We start from the raw sequence: 21,169 nt of genomic DNA on the forward strand, positions 1-21,169 counted from the left end.
TTGCTAAAAGGGAAAGGGAAAGGGAAAGGGAAAGGGAAAGGGAAAAGGAAAGGGAAAGGGAAAGGGGGAAAAGGAAAAAGAAAAGGAAAAGGAAAAGGAAAAGGAAAAGGAAAAGGAAAAGGAAAAGGAAAAGGAAAGGAAAGGAAAGGAAAGAAAAGAAAAGAAAAGAAAAGAAAAGAAAAGAAAAGAAAAGAAAAGAAAAGAAAAGAAAAGAAAAGAAAAGAAAAGAAAAGAAAAGAAAAGAAAAGAAAAGAAAAGAAAAGAAAAGAAAAGAAAAGAAAAGAAAAGAAAAGAAAAGAAAAGAAAAGCTTTAAATTTTAGGTGTATATCTAAATTTTCATTTATATCTTTTTGAATAGACCTTCATGTATCTCACTACACTGAAATGAAATCATAAGCGTATTTGAGGAACTCAGGGTAGTTAAAGGAAGCATTGAAACATCCACCATAAAGTTACATTCATATGGAATGGGAAGGGAAATGTGGGAATATTGCCTGGATCTAATTTGAGTCTGACAGCACTAAATACTGTGAGTCCGCTGGAGTCTGGAGCGAGTCTCTCTGCGATCGATGGTGAGCGCGGGACACATTGGCAGGGGGCACAGACAGACTATTCCAAGGTAATGCAGTGGAAAAGGAAAAAAAAAAAAAAAAGAATCGATCCAAATATATTGTTGAACAGTGGAGCCAGCACGCACCTATGAGATTTATCAAGTATTGATTTGCATGAATATTTTAGACTCGTGACTACGAGAAAAGTTATGGGCCATCTTAAACCGGTGAGCAATGTACCATTTGCAAAGTAGCCATTTAACAAGGTGCTTTCCAGCATATCGATCATTTTCATTTAAAGTGTAATTAATAATAAGGTCTCACTGCAGCTACGCTAGGAATTTATTTCAAAAGGGCAGTTCAGACTCTATTTTGATTGTCGTTTGCTTTGCTTAAAAAAAAAATCATCTCACTGATTATTTTTATTAGCGTCCAATAAACACAAGTTGTCTTTGTGAGTAATCTGGCAAGGTTCTCCTTCGCCTCGCCTCTGGAGTGCCATCTAGCTAAGCTGTTGTAGCAACATTCATTAAATAAATGTCAACAGACAAGGATTTATGCTGCATAATAATATTACAGCTGTAGTATAACTGGATTTATTTTAAAGCCATTCTGAGGTTGCTTTGATCTATAAAGCAGCAACGTATGTCTCTATATGTCATAAATAGCCTTTGCAAAAGTACTTTGAGCTTTACAGTCCATCAACGTTTTTCTTAGAGCTTTCTGTTTGAGGGAGCAGCACAAAGCATGTGACTCTTTTTTTTTTTTTTTTTTTTTTAAATAATAAAAAAATACACACAAGGAAGAAAACTGTGAGGAATTTGCTATCCTGATTTGAGGGATGGGCTTGAGTGTTCGGGTCTGGGGGGGGTTACCTATTTTGAAATAGTCAATGCACATACCTCAGGGACTGCATCTGGTGCTAGGTGTTTCTCTGCATCCTGCAGAAATTTCTTGCCGGCAGATTCAGGAAAACGTATCATTACAAAAAACTACGAGGTAAAGAAACCTGAGGTGTATATGTTCCTACTTTCAGCACATACTTTTAATAAGCCACTATAAATCATTTTCTGCATGTACAGAATAAGGCATAAGTAAGAAGTTTTTCTTAGATGATTTCACGTCTTGCACCTTTTAATATTTCACCATGATCATAAGTTACAAATACAGTGTATGAAAAAAATCTGTTTATTGATATAATCAGCACATCTTTAAAAAACAAACATACTAATGTCAAAACACATTTTAAAAATCCGATTGATCATTTAGCCCTGCCAAGTCCTTAACTTCAAGGAAAGAATACTTAGTAGAATCAGAAGTGTAATAATCTCATATGTTACTCCAAAGAAAAGGCATGTGGAGAGTGGCAGGCGTGTTAAATTTCTCGTTGGATTACAATCTACTCTGATATGACTGTAGTGAGTCAGGATTTTACTCCAGTAGGAAACACTGGGAGATCTGGGGAGCTGAATATGACGGGAAAAATGGTCTAGCCGCTCTCTTCCAGGGGCAGCCAGGCTTTGAACGGCATCAAAATCGAGTGCTTGCGCCCTGAGGAAGAAACATCGCCCCGAGTCACCTCCTCTGGCACGAAAAGGCTGAATCCAGCCCAGCCGCTTTCCCCGCGGCCGGCGAGTCCCGTCCGGGGCACCGACATCCCCAACTTCGCCTCTCCCCGGTCCTTCTTACACCTCTCGGGGACCAGGCTTTAAAAGTTTCCATCTCAAATTCGCGCGTTTGAAGGATATGCCAAGAAAACAGCTGGCGAATATGTCCGGAGATTTCAGGGGGAGATCAGCAGCAGTAGGGAAGAAAAAAAAAAAAAAGAAAAAAATAAAAGAAAAAAAAAAAAAAAGGAGCGAGAAGAAAAAAAAAATTTTAAAAAAATCAAAAGACAACAGCTTCCACAAACGGGGCTTAACGTTGAAATCAGTATCCCGGCAATTTAGTACTTTTCTCAGGAATATATATGTGTGTGTGTGCATATATATATATATATATATATATATATATATATATATATATATATATATACATACCTGCAATTCTCTAGTGGTTTTGAGGCTTGCACGTCCTGACTTCAACTGCACAGGCTGGTGCTCAGAGCCATATTTCAGGCCAAAGCAGAGGGAAAAAAAAAATAAGAGGAAAAAAAAAAAAAAAGGAAAAGAAAAAAAATCTTAAAAAAAAAAAAAAAAAAGGGGTGGGGGGAAGCCCAAAATCGTGTCGAGGTTATAATCCACCCCTGACCCTTCTCGGGTTCTGTACCAAAGCTGAAGCTCCACCACATCTCGCTGATCGATTTCATAACCAGAAAAGGTAAGATTGCTCCAATTATAATGAAAAGCGCAGGAAAGAGTAAGAATTAGATCGCCCTTCTGTCACAGGAGACAGGTCCGCACGCACATTCCCCGACAGATCCAGGACCTGGCCTTCCCTGCAGGGACACCGAGTGCTCCGAGCTGGCTGGTTCAATTGCAGCTGATTATGCCCTAGAACGTACGATCAGAGCTTGACTTTCCACCAAGGCTGAGTTTTATAAGGTCATTTCCCCCTTAACATTTGGAAAAAGAAATTCGAACTTTTAGAAATAATGACAGTGCAGAAATTCTTTTTAGGTGTGGGTAGGAGGCAGGAAACAAAACAGTTATTAAAGAAAAACAATAACTTGGCATGCATAATACTTCATATAATATCACGTTACAGGTTCGCTTGCATAACCAGCCATACAGCTCCCCAGTCTGTTCCCATCTGATTATTTTTCTTTCCTTCCTTTTTAATTGCCAGTGAATTATTAATCAATTACACAAACCGATCCCGTAAGAGACGGAGAAGTCGAGGTGCGCTTTCCTCAACCCCTTCAGGAGACCAAATAAAAAGTGGCAAATCCACTTGTAAAACACAGTATTTAGAATTACATATATGTGTGTATATATAAAACCGTGTATTTTAGCCGATAATTTGCCAGGGAAATAAAACGAAAACAAAGAAACCAAATCCTCACAGCTCGGATTTCAGCAGGGCGAATTCTTTCCAACAATATGCCTTCAAGTTGTTTCAAATCAAAACTTCTGCATCGAGAAGGACCGGGGGGGCACCAGCACATGCTTGGGTATCGGTAGTATGGAAATGAGAGTAACGATGGGAGGGGGATATGTACGGATTAAGTGGTTGAAACAAAGGGCCCTGGAGAAGCTGCTGGAGGCCGGGATCAGCAGGGTCCCCCGCTCTGCACGGAAAGCTGCTGGAGCAGCGGGGAGACTTAAAGGTTTCCCCGGCAGGAGCGCTGGCCCGGGGCACCAGAGGTCCCAGGGAAGGTCTCGGCCGCGGCGGGGGCCCCGAGGCTCGCCCGCCCGTGGGGTGGGGGCGGCGCGGCCGGAGAGCGCCGGTTGTTCCGTACATTCGTGGCACGCTCGGCAGCTCTGCGGCTTGCAGGAGGAAAGGTCGGGGGAGTCTGTTTCCCCCCGAAAAACCCCGGTCTGTGTCACCCCGGGGCCGGGGTGAGGGGTTTGCCGCTGCCACGGGGCTGGATTTTCTTTGGATGCGCAGCGGTGGGAGCCCCGCCGACCTGATCCCGGTGCATGGCTGGGGTCTTACAAGTCCTTTCGGCTCCCTCCGGGCTCCGAGTTAACCCCAAGAGTAAGTTTATTGCACGTTAAAAAAAAAAAAAAAAAAAAAAAAAAAAAAAAAAAAAAAAAAGGCAGAAAATCAAGAAACGTGTAAGTTGAAAATAAAAAGTCCGTGGAGGAAGGGGGGTGGAGCTGGAAGCCGAGGGAGGGGGTCCCGGCAGAGGTGGGCGCTCAGACGAGTCCTGTCATCTGCGACCGTAGGAAAGGGAGGGAGGCGGCGGGGAAGGTGCCCAGGGGGTAGCTGACGCCGCTGGAGAAGCCCACCAAGGGGGGCGACATGTGCGGCAGGGTGAAGCCCAAGGCGCTCGCCGGCGAGTTCTCGTGGTACAAAATGGGGACCCGCACTATCCTTTGGGCGGCGTGGGAGAGGTTGGCCGCTTCCAGGTCTGCGGCCAGCTGCCGCTTCCACTTGTTGCGGCGGTTCTGGAACCAGATCTTCACCTGGGTCTCGGTGAGGTGCAGCGAGGCGGCCAGCCCGGCCCGCTCGGAGCTGCTCAGGTAGCGCTTCACATCGAAGGTGGACTCCAGCTGGAACACCTGGCTGCGGCTGAATACCGTGCGCGTCTTCTTCTTGCGGCCGGCGGCTCGTTGCTCCGGCTCCCCCGGCTCCTCGCCGCGCTCCTCCTCCTCCTCTCGGCCGCCCGGCCCCGGCCGCCCGCCCGCCGGGCCTCTGGCCGCCGCCCGCCCGCCGCCGCCCGCCCGCTCCGCCGGCTCCTCGGGCAGCTCGGGCGAGTCCCGGTCGCTGGCTGCAAAGAGAGGCAGAGCGCTGCTGCAGGGATCGAGGGAACGGGGGCATCGCACAGCCCGCCCGCCCCGCGCCTCGCTCGCCGGGAGGGGAAACCAACGCTGCTGCGGGGAGAGCAAGGCCGGGGAGCGAGGGGCCCGGGAAAAGGCTCCCGCCGCTTCTCTGCCTCCTGCGATAAACTCCCAAATGTTTCTGAGTGTATGCACGCACATGCTGATACGGAAACACAAGCACTGTGTTTTATATATATAAATAGACTGATCTATGGACATGCTCGTGGATCTCCGTGTATGTGCAAACACGTTAACTCACTCCTGTGTGTGTATATAACACACACACGGGCTCAAATCATAACATGATTTTCAAATCACAAAACGTACTCTTGTGTGTATACACACACGTGGATATGCACAGACCTACGTACTTAATTTTTATATATGCATGAATACGTGTGACCTCTAGTTTATATACACACGTCTGTATTTACACACGTATGCGCACACACATACTTAAAAGTACATTTGTGAGTAAGCATATTGTGTCAGAGGGGTAAGCATTATAGGGCGTCCGTGTGTATATAAAGAGGGGCAAAAAAGACATAATTCACATTATTCTGAACTTCAAAAAGCTAATGGATGGGATAACTATTCTAGTACCAGTACATATCTCCACGAAGTCTGTGCATTCCAATTACAATTCCAACACTGTGCATTCCAATTACAATTTTAAAGGGGAAAAATATTTCCTAATCTTTATAGAAGAGAGGAAAGCTAGAAATTAAAAAAAAAAAAAAAAAAAAAAAAAAGGAGAGAAAGAAAATGGAAAAAAAAAAGGATAAAAGCGCAGTTGTTTCTGGACTACTTTGCTGTTTCTATATGTACTTTTGAGAGAAATTAAAAATATTAATAAACCCATTACTGTATAAAGAAACTATTTGGATTACAAATCACGCCTCTCTTCCTTACTGAGCAATGGTAAGATCTCTGCAGGCTCGTATAGGGTCACAGACATGCGACGAGGCACAATGTTTTTTCTATCAGTAGATAGTAAATAACCACTGATGGCAGCCCATTCACTCTATCAATATGTTAATTTCTGCCCCGAACCCCGGCTTCTGCTCCAGCACCCTTTCCATCGGGATCCCTGCGGCGAGAGGCCGCGCTGCGGGCGGAGGGCAGCGGGGCTGGCTCGGCAGGAAGGGGCGGCCAAACTGTTTACTCCTGCTTCCCAAACTATCCACTGCGCTGCCGGGGGACAGTGCTCCCAGCTTTCCGCGACTCAAAAAAAAAGAAAAAAAGAAAAAAAAAAAAAAAAAAAGAAAAGCCAGACCTGCCTCTTAAAAAAAATTAAAAAAAAAAAAATTAAAGGAGAGAGAAAATAGAGAAGGAAAAGGAGATGGGGGAGGGGGGAAAAGGGAAAGAAAAAAAAAATCCCCAAGCAAGCCAAGAATCCCTGTTTACACTTTGGGCGGCGGGGCGGAGGCTCCAGGTGCCTGACACATAGGGAGCATTTCCGGAGATTTGCCCCGAGCGGCCGAAAACGGGGAGACAGGGCGGGGGCTGCGGGGGCACTGCGTGCATACCCCTCCGGCCTGCTCCGGGGGGGCAGCGGCGGGACCCGGACCCCCCCAACCCCGCGGGGAGCAGGAACACCCCCAGCCCCGGCCGGGCCCGGCGGTGAAGGGTGGAGAAAGGCGACTTACTGTCGGGGCTGGCGCACCCCAGGAAGGCGGCGTGCGCCCGGCGGTACCAGCCGACGGCGGCGTCGCGGAGGGGGCAGCCCGGGGCGCCGATGCGCAGCGGGGAGCGCGGCCCGCAGCGCGGAACTCCGCGCCCGCCGCCCGCCGCCGCCGCCCGCCGCGCCCCGCCGCCCGCCGTGCCCTCGTTGCCCAGCAGGTCCTCGATGAAGAAGGACGAGACGCGGGCGGAGGTGGAGCCGGCGTTTTCCGTGGCTTCGTCCGGCATCGTCGGAGAGAACTGCGGGAGGGGGTCCCGGCTCCGCCGGCGGCTGGTTCCTTGGCTCCCCCGCTGCCCCGCGGCCGCCTCTCGCCTCTGCCTAGCCCCGTGGATGCTCTCCTGGTATAAAAGCGTTTTTTTCCGGAGTAATCATTTCAGATCGCGGTTTGCCATCATTTCCTGCAAGCTAGGAGGGGAGGGGGGAGGGGGAGGAGGAGAAGGGAACGGGGAAGGAAAAAAAAAAAAAGGCAGCCCGACAACCCATCGGAGGCGCCAGATTCTGCGCGAAAACGCTAATAACGAAATAAAAATGTCATGCGAGTTAAACGGCGGGCAGGAGCGGGCGATCCTGCGGTGGGCGGAGCGCCGCGCCGAATGGGATCTGCGCGGGGGAAGCGGCGGGCGCTGCCGGGCGTGTGCGTGTGTCCGTGTGTCCGTGTGTGCCTGTCCGTGTGTGTGTGTGTGTCCGTGTGCGCGTCTGTGTCCGTGTGTGTGCCTGTGTGTCCGGGTGCGTGCGCGCCGCCCCGGGGCCGCCGTTCACGAGCTCCTTATTTAGGTCAATTAGGGAGCAAATCCCGGTGCGGAGGGGGGGCGGCTGCGGCGGCGGCCCCGGCACACGGGCGGCAGCCGGGGGGGCTTGGCCGCTCCACGTCCCGGGCCTTCCATTGGCTACGGCGGGCTCAGCGGGCAGCCCCGGCAGCCAATCGGCGCCGCGGACATCGCTCTTATTTTAATATCATTAATATCATTAATGTCATTAATATAATTAATAATAATCACCCCCCGCCCACCCCCCGCCGAGCGCTTTCATGTGGCGGCGGCGGCGATGGATGGATGGACGGAGGAGATGCGCCCTCCGCCGCCCCGAGAGCCCGCTCCGGCCGCACGGGCCCGGCCGCCGCCGCCGCGGGGCTGTCGGCGGAGCGGTGAGCTTGTCCTCAGCCCGGAGCCCCCTGGTTGAGGCGTTTTGAGTCGGTTTTGGGAGAGTGGCGGAGGGGCGACTGCTCCCGTGAGCAGGCAGCGGATGTCCTGCCCGTGGAGGGGAGGGGGCCTGCTAGGGAAGGGGAGAGGATTCTCCTCTGAGGGGTCTCCCGAGGTTCGTTTTGTTTGTCTAATATATACCTTATATATATCATATATACCTATACAGATATATTTTTATAGGTGTGCATACGTTGTCGTTTATTTAGAAAGACAGACAGCCCCGCTCACCGGAGAAGGGGCCGGCCGGGACTCCCTGTCTCCCGCCGCCCCAGGCGGGGAGGCAGAGGCGATGCGCTGCCCCCTCCAGGACCCGACCCGTGATTCCTGGCGTTGCTCCTCTTCAACCCGACTTTTTTATCATTATCTTACTGTAATACCATTTCGGGGGAAGCTCTAAAGTCGTCTTCCACCTTTTTCCGAGCCTCTGGAGCCCACCTTGAGATATGGACCCCAGCAACACCGCCGAAGTCCCCGTCGCTGCGGGGCGCCGGAGCAGCAGGGTCACCCTCTGCCTTTTCCCTTGGGACCAGGCCAGCCAGGTCAGTAGAGGGGCGACTGGGTCCAGAGCGCACGTCGGAGACCCGCGGAGGTTTGGGTGAGTGCAGAGATGCCCCTGCGATGTTCATCAGCCCTCTCCTCCTCTGCTCTTCTCTGCCGGAGGATCCCTCCTTGTTCCCCTTTGCGGTACTCCTGGACAAGTACCCTTTCCCCAAGCCCCGCCTCCGCCTCGCGCTGTGGGACGGAGGCTCCGCTCGCTGCCCAGCGGGAGTGTCCGGCGGGGCCGGGGCGCAGCCGGGAGCCGAGGTGGCCTCCCCGCCACGGAGCGCCCTCGCTCCCATTCCCGGACAAGCAGTGGAGACCTTTGAGGTCAGGGCCTGGTTTTGAAAGAATACCAAAAAAAAAAAAAAAAAAAAAAAAAAAAAAAAAAAAAAAGGAATAATTCCACTTCCAACGGCTCCAGAAAGATGCAAACAGCCGGAGCTCTGTAATGGACTCTGGAAAAGTGTGAATATACGGCGGCACTTTCGGCTTTCTCTCTTACTTGGGCACAGACCGAGGGCAGTCTAGTGAATTGTAAGCCGACCGAGCATTTGTCACTTGTTGCACAGAAGTGACGTTAACAAATATGGCTTTTATGCTCTGCACATTTTGCTTGTTCCTGCATAGGAAATATGAGTTTGCCAGCAGTTCTTATGCATTCATGAACCGTCAGCTCTATTTGACCGCCAGGCGCAGAAAATATACATTTGCTTTCCAGAATAAAGAGAAAAGTGTGGCCCGCGATTGCTTGTATGCATCACATACACAATCTGTACATCTATAAAAGATATGCTTTTGGCCCATACCTATATTTTATAAAGAGTCCCTGCAGTGTGGTTATGCAATTTATGTCATATTTTCTGCTTTCCGCTTATAAATAGTTTAATAAAATCATCACGATTAAATTTGCTCTTACTTCCCCCCTCTCTCTATTTCTTTAGTATGACGTATAACTGTTTGGTGTGCAGTAATGCTGAACTGTGCTTGTGAAAATCATGTATACTCAGATGTATTCCTGAAACACAAAATCGGGATGAGTATAATTCTATACCTGCAAATACAGCACTTGTACATGCAGGTCCGTGTTTCTTGGGATTTTTTTAAGCTCGTAGTTATGTTTACACACTTTTTGCATTGCTATAGTGACGTTACTGACATTTCAGTCTTCCTATCCTTAGTGCTTAATACGATGACGAGAATAAAAAGGGCGTGTGTTTTATCCACCAGGGTAGGAAGCAGAAAAAGCACCCAATGACGGTATTTTCTTCATTTAACGTTAGAAAGACATCCTTGGCCGCTGCCCTTATGCCTTTCGGAGTCACCTGCCCTGAGGCAGCGGGGCCGGAGGGATCCCCTTGTGCCGAGGGTTTTGCCATCACCCCAGGCTGCCCCCGCAGTGCCGGGCCGTCTCCTCCAGGGCTCAGCGTGCCCACGGCGAAGCCAAATCTGTCCTTCCCTCACTGCCTCTTCTCTTCTCTTCTCTTCTCTTCTCTTCTCTTCTCTTCTCTCTCTTCTCTTCTCTCTCTTCTCTTCTCTTCTCTTCTCTTCTCTTCTCTTCTCTTCTCTTCTCTTTCTCTTCTCTTCTCTTCTCTTCTCTTCTCTTCTCTTCTCTTCTCTTCTCTTCTCTTCTCTTCTCTTTCTCTTCTCTTCTCTTCTCTTCTCTTCTCTTCTCTTCTCTTCTCTCTTCTCTTCTCTTCTCTTCTCTTCTCTTCTCCCTCCCGCGGGTCAGGAGGGAGAAAAAAACCTACGTGCTTCTACAGAGTTGGCTGTGAGACCGCGTTTAGACTAGAGGATTGTGGGGGCCTCTTATTTTTTTCCATCCTTAGTTCTGTTTCTTTCCCAGGTACATGTTTTCCTCTCCGAGGCGTCGGAGACTTCCATGTCCAGTGCAGCTCCCCCAGGTGCGGGACGTCCGCGGGCTGTGGGCCCTGGCCCCGCTGCCCGTGAGGTCCCTCCGGCTGAGCAGTCCTTCCTTCCAGTTCGTGCCCACCACTAGCCTGGGATGCCCGCCGGCCGCATGGCGTTGGGATGCCCTCGGGATATCCCCCCGTCACCATCTCCGACGGTTCCTGAGCCTCCGTCAGGGGAAGACAGAAGTGGCGATTTGGGGCCGGGCTCCGTAGGGAATCGGCAGACGGAGGGTTATATTGTGGCCGAAAAGGAGTAATGTGAGTGTGTCAGGAGTCTCCAGTGAGCCACGGTGCTGGCGGGCCGGCCACTCCCGCCGCTGCCCGGCCGCCTCCCGCACGGAGCGGAACGGCTTCCTGCAATGTGAATGCAATTACCCCGCTGGTGTTTGATGTCTCTCCCCTCGCTCTCCCTCCGCTGCCTCGATGTGTCGTAAAATAGAAGCGGAATGAAAGGCAGGCTTTATCGCTCGCACCCCTAACCTCTGCTCCTCTTTGCTTTTAAGGGCCGCGGTTTTTGGAGCTCGGATCTTTGCGGGGGGCTGTTGACCCTCAGCACTGCGGGCAGAGGTGGCTTTGGGCGGGGGCATTCGTGCTCCCTTCTCCGCGTCAAAAAAAAAAAAAGCGGTGCTGAACAGATCGCTCAGTTCTGACACCTTCCTAAGAGATCAGACGGCATCGCTGGGGGTAAGGGAATTCTTGGTCAATATCTGTCTCTGGCTGATGTTTATATTTATGTATATATATAATACATTATACTTTTTTATAATTTATAACCATACACATAAACCCGCTTGTGTATATATATATATGTGTGTGTGTATGTGTATTCAAAATAGTGTTTCAGCCATGATCTGTTCAGGTGTTTAGGTATAAAAAGAAAGCAAATAAAGGCTGTATTAACCTCTGCAGCAAATAGTCCTGAGCCACCAAAATGCAAAAACAGTTCCTGGAAAGCAGTGTTGCTTTTTTGTGTCCAAAACTCCTTCAGAGGAGCAGAGGTGGTGGGATGGTTGGCGTACCTACTTAGAAGCAATAATGAAACAAGAAAACAACAAAATAACAAGCAAACAAACAATCCCCATAAAGTAAAGATCAACCAGAAGATGATTGCACCCCCTCTAAACCTCTGTGTAACACCTTTCTTCCCTGCTCCTTTTTTAGACAGGCGGGGGGCCGCTCACCTTTCCGGAGAGCCACCCAAACTCTCCCGCCCGGGCATCGCTCGTCCCTCTAGAGTTTTCCAGGTCCCTGCTCCGGCTCCGCCATCCTCAAAAAGTGTCGGGTGAGGAGCAGGACCCAGGGGTGGTGGGTTATGCCCCGCTGAGGCTCGCAGGGACAAGTGGAGGGGACTTTTCAGAGAGGCATCCCTATCAGCCCCCACGCCTGGATGGAGGTCCCATGCGCACCTCACAGGGATAGCCTTTTTGGGGTGGCCTCTGCGGCAGAGAACACGGAAAGGACAAGGCAGTGGGAAACTTTTTCTTGCAGGTAGAAAACCCTAAAGCCCCTCAAAAGCGAGTTAAATAGCATTTGAGTGCAGCAACACTTAGAGGATTCCTCCCTGGATTTGCAGTAAATTTTACCTGGTCCCTGAAGATGGGGAAACAGAACAAATTATTTTTCTCTCCAGTATATTATCTTTATAAACCCAGCCCAGCTGAATTCTTCACCACCAGTGATACTGGGAGAGAACTTTCCCCCTTTCAAGGGCGCTGCACAACACATGCTGCGTCCCATGAATGTGTTCATTATTCACAGATAGTCACTAAGTGCTTTGGATGGAAACTTCCAGCCTGTGGCATGTCCTGACTGTCCGCGATGCCTATTTATTGCTCGTTAGAGATGCCATACAGCTCGCAGCATGAATAGCATCGCTTAAGAGCTGGCTTCTTGGTAAGTGAGGGCTATTTTAACCCACGATAAATTATCGACCAGGAGAATGTCCTTGAGTACCCAAATATATTAACTAAGAACACAGTTCGAGAATGATTTTGGGGACTATCTATTCCCTTGTGTTAAAATTCCAGGGCCCTTTCAGAAATGTTTAATTGTTTGACTGGAGATGGGGAGAGAGGGAGCAAATAAACCATCAGCAAAACATATGAGATCCTAAAATAAAAAATTACTCCTCGCAGAACAAGAGATAACAATTATAATACAATCCAGTTTAAAAGTGACTTTTCTAGAAAGTTCTTTGGCATTGATTTCCTTATACAGTTTTAACTTTTTTTTTTTCTTTTTTTTTTTTTTTTTTTTTAATGTACAGTGAGAAAATGCATGGTTTTATTGGTGCTGGTTAGGGTCAGCCACAGGAGAATTATGGAGGTCATGTGAAATAGGTGCCAATAAAGCTTTTATTATTGTTATACAGACAAAAGAGCATTATGGAAAGAGATCCTTACCAGACCTAACCATGGATATTTTGTTCTGTTAACAATCACGTTAGAAAATACAGAGACACTGTAAAAAAAAGCCCTGACTTTTCAAAGCTTTTCAGAACATTAACCTATTATCAAGTTTTTTGGGATTATTTTCCCCCAGAAAATTAAGGTTTCCTGAAATGAGGCACTGCACACAACTCGTTATTTTAGCTAAATCAAAAGAACTAGGGAACTAAAAAATAAATCTTGCACTGTCACAAGAGATTATAACTCTCAATTTTGAAATAACATTTAAAATTTCATTTTTGGGTCTGCAACACAAGAAAAAAATCAAGTTGATTTTTGAATAGCAAGGTAGTCTTCCATTTGTTTGTATTATCCACTGTTTGAATCTGAAGATTTTCTGCCAAAACTTGAAGCTGAGGATTCAGAAGTAAAAATTAAAATGCTGTTCCCCTTCTTTTATCCAGTCTTGAGTTATTTTAGCAGAGCACTAAACTTTGTTGAGGATTGTAATGAATGTCCACATGTGTTGATAGATTGGATTCTCAGATCAAACTTCAAAAACTGTTGGAGCTTAGTGAATTTTGTAAAAACTCATACTTTCTTAAATCTGATTGACTCAGGAGTTTTAGATTAATTCCAGGACAGAGCCAATTTCAATCAAAGAAAGTATTAAGAACTTACAGTACAAAACATCCTTTGTACTTTTACAGTTGTGTAAAAGGAAAATTGATGCATGGATCAAAGTTAGCCCCCAAATATTACTAACATTGGAGTAAAAATCATGCTAGTTTTCCACTTTGATAGTAAAGTATTTCAAACCGTGTATATGCTATGCAAAAATTCGAATGTTCTAGGAAACTTGTGAGAATTACATGAAACTTTATTATATTAAAAATCACGTGTATTTATGATTAATATTAATAAGATGCAAGTGGGCTCTGCATAGATAGAAAACAGAAAGCATCTCCTTTCCACTGACTTTTGAGTCATTCATCATAAAGGAGGACAACTATTCAACCTTTAAAAGTGTCATTGGATCGAGGAAAGTGTTTTCCCTTGTCATGTGAAAATTATGCTTCTCTAAATCATACTTGAGTAAAGCATACATTTTCCCTCTCCAAACAAAAACTCTTTCACCAATGATATATTTGCAAATGTAAAGCCATAATTTTTTTCAGTAAGTCCAGAAATAATCTTTGTAGAAATCCATGAGTAGCTAGAATTTATATGAGTCACTAAATGGGGATGAATGTAATTTTCAAATGGTTCTGTAATAGATTATAAATGGTTTGCAATGCTCCAGCATGTGTGGAGATACATATCTGGAGACATATACAGTTACATGCATATGAATATGTTTATTATGGTATACAAAACTTACATTTTCATACGGCATGAAAATAGTGTTGAAATGCTTTTAGAAAGGATTGAACCTAGTCAAAATTAATATTGTAATGAACTCAGATCCCAGTGTAAATCCATGGAAACCCCAAATGCATTCACTTTCTTGTTCTGAATTATTTTGTTATCAATTCTGATTAGTCCTAGAAAACCCTGAAGCAGTAGGAAGGCTGGGTCAAGCACACAGTGAACTCGGTGGTAAAGCTCTGTTTGCTTTCTCTGGTCGAGCAGCACTGGGAAGTGCTATCTTCCCCAGGATCTCAGTGGGGCTCAGCAGGAAACCCAACCATATCAGCTCCTTCTCATAAGATTCCCCTTTGACTTCCCAAACTCCTTGAGTTGTGTTAGGATGGCGCGAGCCAGTTCCCACAGTAATTCATTATGAAACCTGAGCACCTCAGCTCACATTCTGCCCTTGCCAGGACATGAGAAGTCAACCCAGAAATTTACACAAGCCTCTGGCTATGAATAATAAAATCTACACTGCAGTTAACTGAAATTGGAGCAATAAGTGGCCTTGCTGCAGGAAAATTTCCATATTAGACTTCGTAAATGCATGTCTTGCCCAGAGGAAGCTAAAATTCTGCTTAAATGGAGACAGTACAGGAGAAAAAGGTGAGGAGAGCTGAAGGTGCAGCTTAGTTGTCTGCCGTCCTGACTGAGAGGGAAGAGGTGCCAATGTTCCTTTTATGTCCTTCTTTCATGCAAAATTCTCCCCTCACATCTGCTGGAGGAGGATAATTAAACTAAGTGATGACTTCTATGTTTAACCTTTTCATCCTATGTTCCTCTTAAATAAAGAGCATATCTAGCCAATATTTTCTACACGTTTAGGGAGTGGCCATCATTCAGGAAAGGTCAGGTGAATGGCTTTGCATGGCCCCTTACAGCTGTCTGTTTTCGGGAAGATTTTTTGGTGCTCCATGACAACACATACCATGGTGCAGAGGCATAAGGGGCAGCTCGGCAGAGAAGATGCAGAAAACTGAATTTCGTGAGGGGAAGAACTCAGCTGGAGGTGGGACTGCTCTCTTTAGCCAGCACACTATGGTGGTGTGGCCTTCCCACTCCAGGTCACAGACAAATTGTTTTTGCCTTGTCCTGCCCAAATGCTCCAATCTCAAGGCTTAGCATTCTTGTCTGAGTGTGCATGGGCAAGTTAAAAAGGGTCATGGCACAGGCTTGGGCATGTGTTTGCTCACAGTCTTCACTGTAAACTTACTCCCTGGAGGTTTTTGGCCTACCAGTCCTCTTTCAGTCTGTGTCAGGGCATTTAGAGGGTAATAAAGTCCATAGACTGCTCCTGGTGGATATCCGACCACCTTGTTTTGGCAGGGAAGAACCAAGCCATGTCACACCATTTGCACTTAGGACTAGAGGATGGTGCCAGCAGGGTTCCACCTGAAGCCCCCAAACCCCTGCTGTGCATCTGCCAAGGGACCACAGTTTCCTTAGTGGGAAGAAGAGGTGGCCTCTCACCACTGTGTGCAGTTCTGGTAGTTTGTGTAGGTGATAAGTACTTTGCAAAGGAGAGTATTCCTTGCCCACACTTCCTTCTGTCCCCTGCCAGCATCCTTGCAAAAGTCTGGCAAACATCAGCCCTTTAGCAGTATTTATAGCTGTATCTCTATCTGATGAGCCACTCTGAAAGTAGGTTAACTCAAAACATACCGCTTTGCTGCTTGGAAATACAGATGTGAAGGGATATCTGGTTCTAATATACAGATCACCTTATGGTGTGGCAGGTTTCAGTTTCCACAATAGAGAGTGCATTTGTGCTAGGAGTGATTTAAGCCATTTGGGACCTTCAAAAGCAGAAACCCTTCATGAACCTTATTGGAAATGACTACACTTGGTGAAAAAAAAAAAAAAAAAAAGAAGAGAAACTAGAGGGGTGATCCAAGATCACACACATCTAAAGAGTGGAGGAAACCTTTTCAAATATTGCTTTTCTCACCGAACATGCCTAAGATAAGTGTTTGAGAAGTATCTCCATTCCTTTGTTGAGCTATGAAGTCCTGTTAATGCTAATTGAACTATCATTTCATTGCAAAAAGCCACCAGATTTAGTAAAGAAATATTAGCACTATCAATCATATTTTCTACTGCATTTTCCATTTTGTATTTCCCCTTTAGCTGAAGGAGGCAATGAGGACGACAACAAAGCAGGTTTTTCCTTTCAGATACACCTGGTGGATTTGAGCTCTGATATTTCTCTTTCCCTCAGTACATGGAAATCCCTTAGGAGGAGCAAAATATCAGCATAAAGATCGTCTGTACAGATTGGAAAGAAGGATTTTGCCCTTGGGTCCAAAAGCTGGAATGTTTTCTGCAGATCATAGACTCCATAAAACATATGTACTTAATAAATAAGCAAACAAGCTTGTGCTTAAGTGAGGCTTCCATGCAGTAAAGGAGAACAACGTTTGACAAGTTGGGGTCGAAGGGTTGACACTTACATCCCTTGTATCCCAGAGCCACTTTTTTCAGATATCCACTTTTCAGGTTCACAGCAACTGTGCTTTCGAGGTGCACAAGAGGAACTTTTCAGAAGCTTCTACCAGGTGATCTGAAATGGTGCTTCCTCACAGATCTGAATGACCCCATGCAGAAAATGCACGGAATATGCCTGCCCTGTCAAAGGGGGAACCAAATGAGCTGGGAAGTCTTTCCATCATTCCCATCTACCTTCTCACTGCCTGCACAGGTCAGCAGGGAAAAGAGCAGAGGGGAAGCAGCTGGAATGATGCCAGCACCTGGGGCTTTTGGCAGCCCTCTGCAGCAGGAGCTTGGGGTCTTCTGTGGAGCTGTCAGCAGGTAAAACACTCTGCTGTGTTTCTCAGAGCTGCTGAAACATGATGTGCTCTGTCTCCACCTTTGGCAGAGCTCTCCTGACCCTGCCTTGCTCCTTGCTTAGGGTGAGGCAGATTGGATCCCCTTGGCAGCCCCGACGGGTCACCAAGGCTTGGTCAGGCCCGAGGAGCTGTCCTCTTACATTTAGCGAGAGGGAAAAAATCCCACCAGCTGCTTGCAATTGCTAAGACACTAAGCACAGATTTTGCTTTCACAACTGACCGTTTGGACAGCCATGATAGCCAGACTTGGCAAGATCTTATCAGTTTTGTCTGTCGGGCCAGAGGCCTGACCACCTCCTGGGCTCCCCATCGACTCTGCACAGGGTTTGCTGGGATGGAGGACGCGTGTGTTAAACAAGGTGGGCTCTCCACAGCAGCAAGCACCTCATCCCAGCGCCTCCTGCTTCCCACTTGGGGCAGGGGCTGCAGTGAAGTCAGATGTCAAATCTGATAGATTACCTTGACTTTCACTGTGCAGAGAGGCAAGGGGGACACCTGTAGAGGGTCATCAGTTTCCCCTCTCTGTGCATCCCTGCCTGGCAGGGATGATGGCTACTGCAAGTGCTGCCAAAATTGCTGTACAGGACATTGACATTAAACCAAACACCTATCTTCTAGTTGTTTGATGCAGGTTGAAGAGAAGACCACTTTTAGTTCTTCATTTTCTGGTTGTTTTTGTCTTGTTTGGCCAGGATAATCCTTCCCCCTTCCTCTGTTCGTGCCTTTTACTGTGAAGAACAGCAGAAGCAGACCAAGGACCTGACTCATCACTCCACCTTTAGCTTATCCTTAAAAATGTATGTACATAGCCTCAAAACTATGTCAGTACAAAGCTTCATGGCAGCCATTCCCTTGCATAAAAGGCAAGTTTTGTGTGATTTTCACCAAATTGTTGCATGGTACAGTGAAGTCAAAGTAAAGTTCAGTTGAGGATAAAAAACACACTAGATTAAATTTGCTTGGATTTGTTGTCCTTTTAGTCCACAGGGATAAAAAACAATTGATTCATCTGGAACTCTTCATTTCCACCATAATTTAAGTTGTTTTATTAAGTGCAACAACTATACTATTCTGAGTTAACTACACTTGGTTATGTGTTCAATTCAGAAAAAAAAAAAAAAAGGTGTGACAATGAAATATTTCCTTGGACTTTCTTTTTTTGTGTTGATCAAGGAAGTCTTGTGGGCACCCACCCCTGAGATCAACAGAGAATTAAAAAGAGACTATGATTCAGAGTCAAAAAGAGCAAGCATCTTTTTGCCTGTTGCTTTCTATATTGTGCTGAAGTGTTCCTACACACAGGTTTCCCCTTTGCATATCTCTACTAATGTCAATTTAAAACCAAACCAAAACAAAAAACCGAAATCCACTGAGACCTGACTCAAAGAAGAGATATCTTAGCCTTATGAGGTATAAATTAAAATGCAGGTTATCCCTGAGAAATATGAGTCTGAGGAATTCAAACTACTTCTTTCCATAAGGACCAAATCTAATGATGGATGGGAAGGATTAATGAGGATTTTAGAAGTCCCTGCATCTTGCTGATTCTAAGTAACACACAGTATTAAAAGAGTTTTGGAAACCTTTCTGACACCTAACAAGGACTTATAAACTCTTCAGTTTAAATTTAAATTCAGATTAATATTCCAGATTAGTTTGCCACTACCAATTTTGTAAACTCTAACAAATGCCAGTTACTGTACCTGTACCTAATCAGTTATTTATCAGGATATATAGATGCAGATTATTTAAAATTCTACCACAATCAGCATGATTAAGAAAAGAATCATAAAAATCTCAAGGTTGTCTTTCACAGAGTCTCAATCTGGGGAAATTTTTGACTGGTACGTAAGTTAATATGGTTTCCATTTAACAAGAGCGGTTTGGATCTGAACGAAATCTGAGGAAAGAAATTATAAAACTGAGCCTTTCCTTGAGCTGGAATCTTCTGGATCTGACCTATTTCAAGGTAGTGATTTTGACCATAGGCCACATGTTCTTTGTTTTGGACTTATTTCTATTCTGCAGTCTTATCTGATGTTTCTTCCATGTGCACATTTAGCCAGCCCTCCTTGGTTTGAAACAGTACACTTGCAAGGCAATGCATGGGAAGGAATTTTTGCTAGTGGGAATCAGCCTTTTGCATATTTTCCTTGTGTAAACTAAGTCAATAAGAAAAGTGTCTGGTCAATAAGAAAAGTGTCTAGCCATTCTGCACTAATTTTAAAAGTGTATAAAATATTTCTCTCCCCACTGCTTTAGTTTCCTCTTCTAATCTTCTTTCAAAATATGTGCCTGTATTTACTTGAAGCTGCAATTAATGTAAGCAAAACATAGGTGAAAATAAGATGACACAGAGGAACGTCTTTGCTAATCCTTGACTGGAGACATGATGAGTAGATACCTTTCAATTGCTTAAAGACCAGCGCAGGGTTTGGTGTAACTGAAGACCAAATGGACCTTTTCACAGTGCACCTCAAGGCTGCATCCCTCTCCTGACCAAGGAGACACCTCTGCAAAGTGCTCTCAACACAGCCTTATGGGTGTGTTTTTCTCATTTCTCACTAAAAGTTTATTCAAAGTGAAGAACAGGTGAGATCCATGGTGTAAAAACCCTCCAAAATAGTTCTGGTGCTGCAGAACCTCTTGGGCTGTTTGCAGGTGTTATGAGAGCACAGTGCAGGTAACCCATCTCAGACAAAAACCACTGCTGAGGTCCAGGTGGATTAAGAGTTTCTTCTAACAGTTCTGTATTGCACAATCCAAATGTACACTAAACTTAGATCTGTACTTCTGCCAAGTCGCAATTTATAAATAAAAGGTTTCAGAGTAAGCCAATTTTCCTACTTAGTTTTAATAGCTAATACTCTGAAAACCTCAAGACTAATTAAATTGTTCATTGTCCTGCTGCATTTAATTATTCAGATATTGATCTAACATCTTAACACACAAGACAAAATAGTGACACATTTTATATTTGGAAATGGAAAAAATAGGAAGCAGACCTGCTTTGAAAATCATTTAGCAGTTAATAACTGAGCTCAAAGAGCAGTTTCCAAGTGTTGATTTATTTAATGAGCCACATAGACTTTTCGTCTACTTTAAAAAAAATGAAAAAAGAAGAAAAAGAAGGGAAAAATAGTAGAAAGAAACCTAACAATAAGAATCCTAAACAAACAAGCAAAACCCTAGAAAACTACCCATAAAGCCCGCCTCAAATTTCACATCTAGCTGAAAAAATACCCTACACAGTAAATTGCCAAATCCATGTGTCTCTACAAAGATGGAAACAAGTAATTAGTAAAATCAGAACAGCACAGGGCAGTCCTGTGTTCAGTTCTGACCCTCCCTAAGAGAACCTCTGACCTTGGACTAATAAATATTTAGCTTGCCTTGTTTCTCCACTGCCTGAAAACTGAGCCTCATATATTTCCCTGTTTTACTGTTGTCTTGATTAAGGTCCCCATCTTTCTGATACGGGACTTGGTCTTTCTGGGTACTTAGCCTTGGGACTGAAATAGAACCCACACAATACAGAACAAGCTGCTCTATAAAGACAATCTTGTCAAGGTTCTTTTTTTGAAAGAATGAGTTTGTGTTCCTCCTTAGGTTTTTCTTCTTCTTCTTCTTCTTCTTCTTCTTTTTTCTTTTTTTTTTTTTTTTTTTTTTTCCCATTTGAATGCCTTGGAAATATCATCTAATTCGTAGGAAGCTTTCTCATAACTTTTTTTGGAAAAGCTATTTTCTCCTTCCCAACCACAATCTGTAAAGCTTTTTGAGAATGAGAAACACAGATGTTCTGGGTCCACCAGAATTACTTCCACTTTTATTGTTACATAAAACAGAAAAAGAGAACCTGGGTTATTTGTAGTGGAAATAATCTATAATTTAGTCATTTACAGCTCACCTAGACACCATAATGTGCACAGAAACTTATGAATATTGCACACAGTTTGTCTCATCCACAAGACACGTTTAGCAGAGGCACTGTGCCCTGATAGTGCCTAATAAACTCCACTGACTGTGAAGACAGGTCATGCTGACATGTCCAGAACATCGTTAAGTTGCTTAAAAGTAGCTACTTAGTGTGTTTTGATATTCCCAAAGTCATCCAAGATATTTACACAGGACTTCAGTTATGACCCAGGAATTTTGGGGGACTCACATGGTGCTGGAGCAGGGCCATTTAATGCTACATGGCTTGAGTGACA

The 21,169-nt window shown here is 45.5% G+C and overlaps 1 protein-coding gene across 1 annotated transcript; it reads right to left on the bottom strand.

Annotated features, from left to right (window-relative positions):
- Positions 1-4,352: 4,352 nt before the first annotated feature.
- HMX1 (H6 family homeobox 1) lies at positions 4,353-6,967 on the bottom strand. The gene is made up of 2 exons (XM_066184913.1): positions 6,629-6,967; positions 4,353-4,927 (listed from the first exon to the last, which is right to left on the bottom strand). Exons 1-2 carry the CDS (start codon positions 6,888-6,890, stop codon positions 4,353-4,355), a joined length of 837 nt encoding a protein of 278 aa, XP_066041010.1. The 5' UTR covers positions 6,891-6,967.
- Between the last annotated feature and the right edge of the window lie 14,202 nt (positions 6,968-21,169).

The sequence above is a fragment of the Chamaea fasciata genome, unplaced genomic scaffold, assembly GCF_029207755.1.
Source record: "Chamaea fasciata isolate MVZ Bird 193981 ecotype frontalis unplaced genomic scaffold, bChaFas1.0.hap1 SCAF_6, whole genome shotgun sequence".
In the NCBI taxonomy this organism is placed as follows: domain Eukaryota; kingdom Metazoa; phylum Chordata; class Aves; order Passeriformes; family Sylviidae; genus Chamaea; species Chamaea fasciata.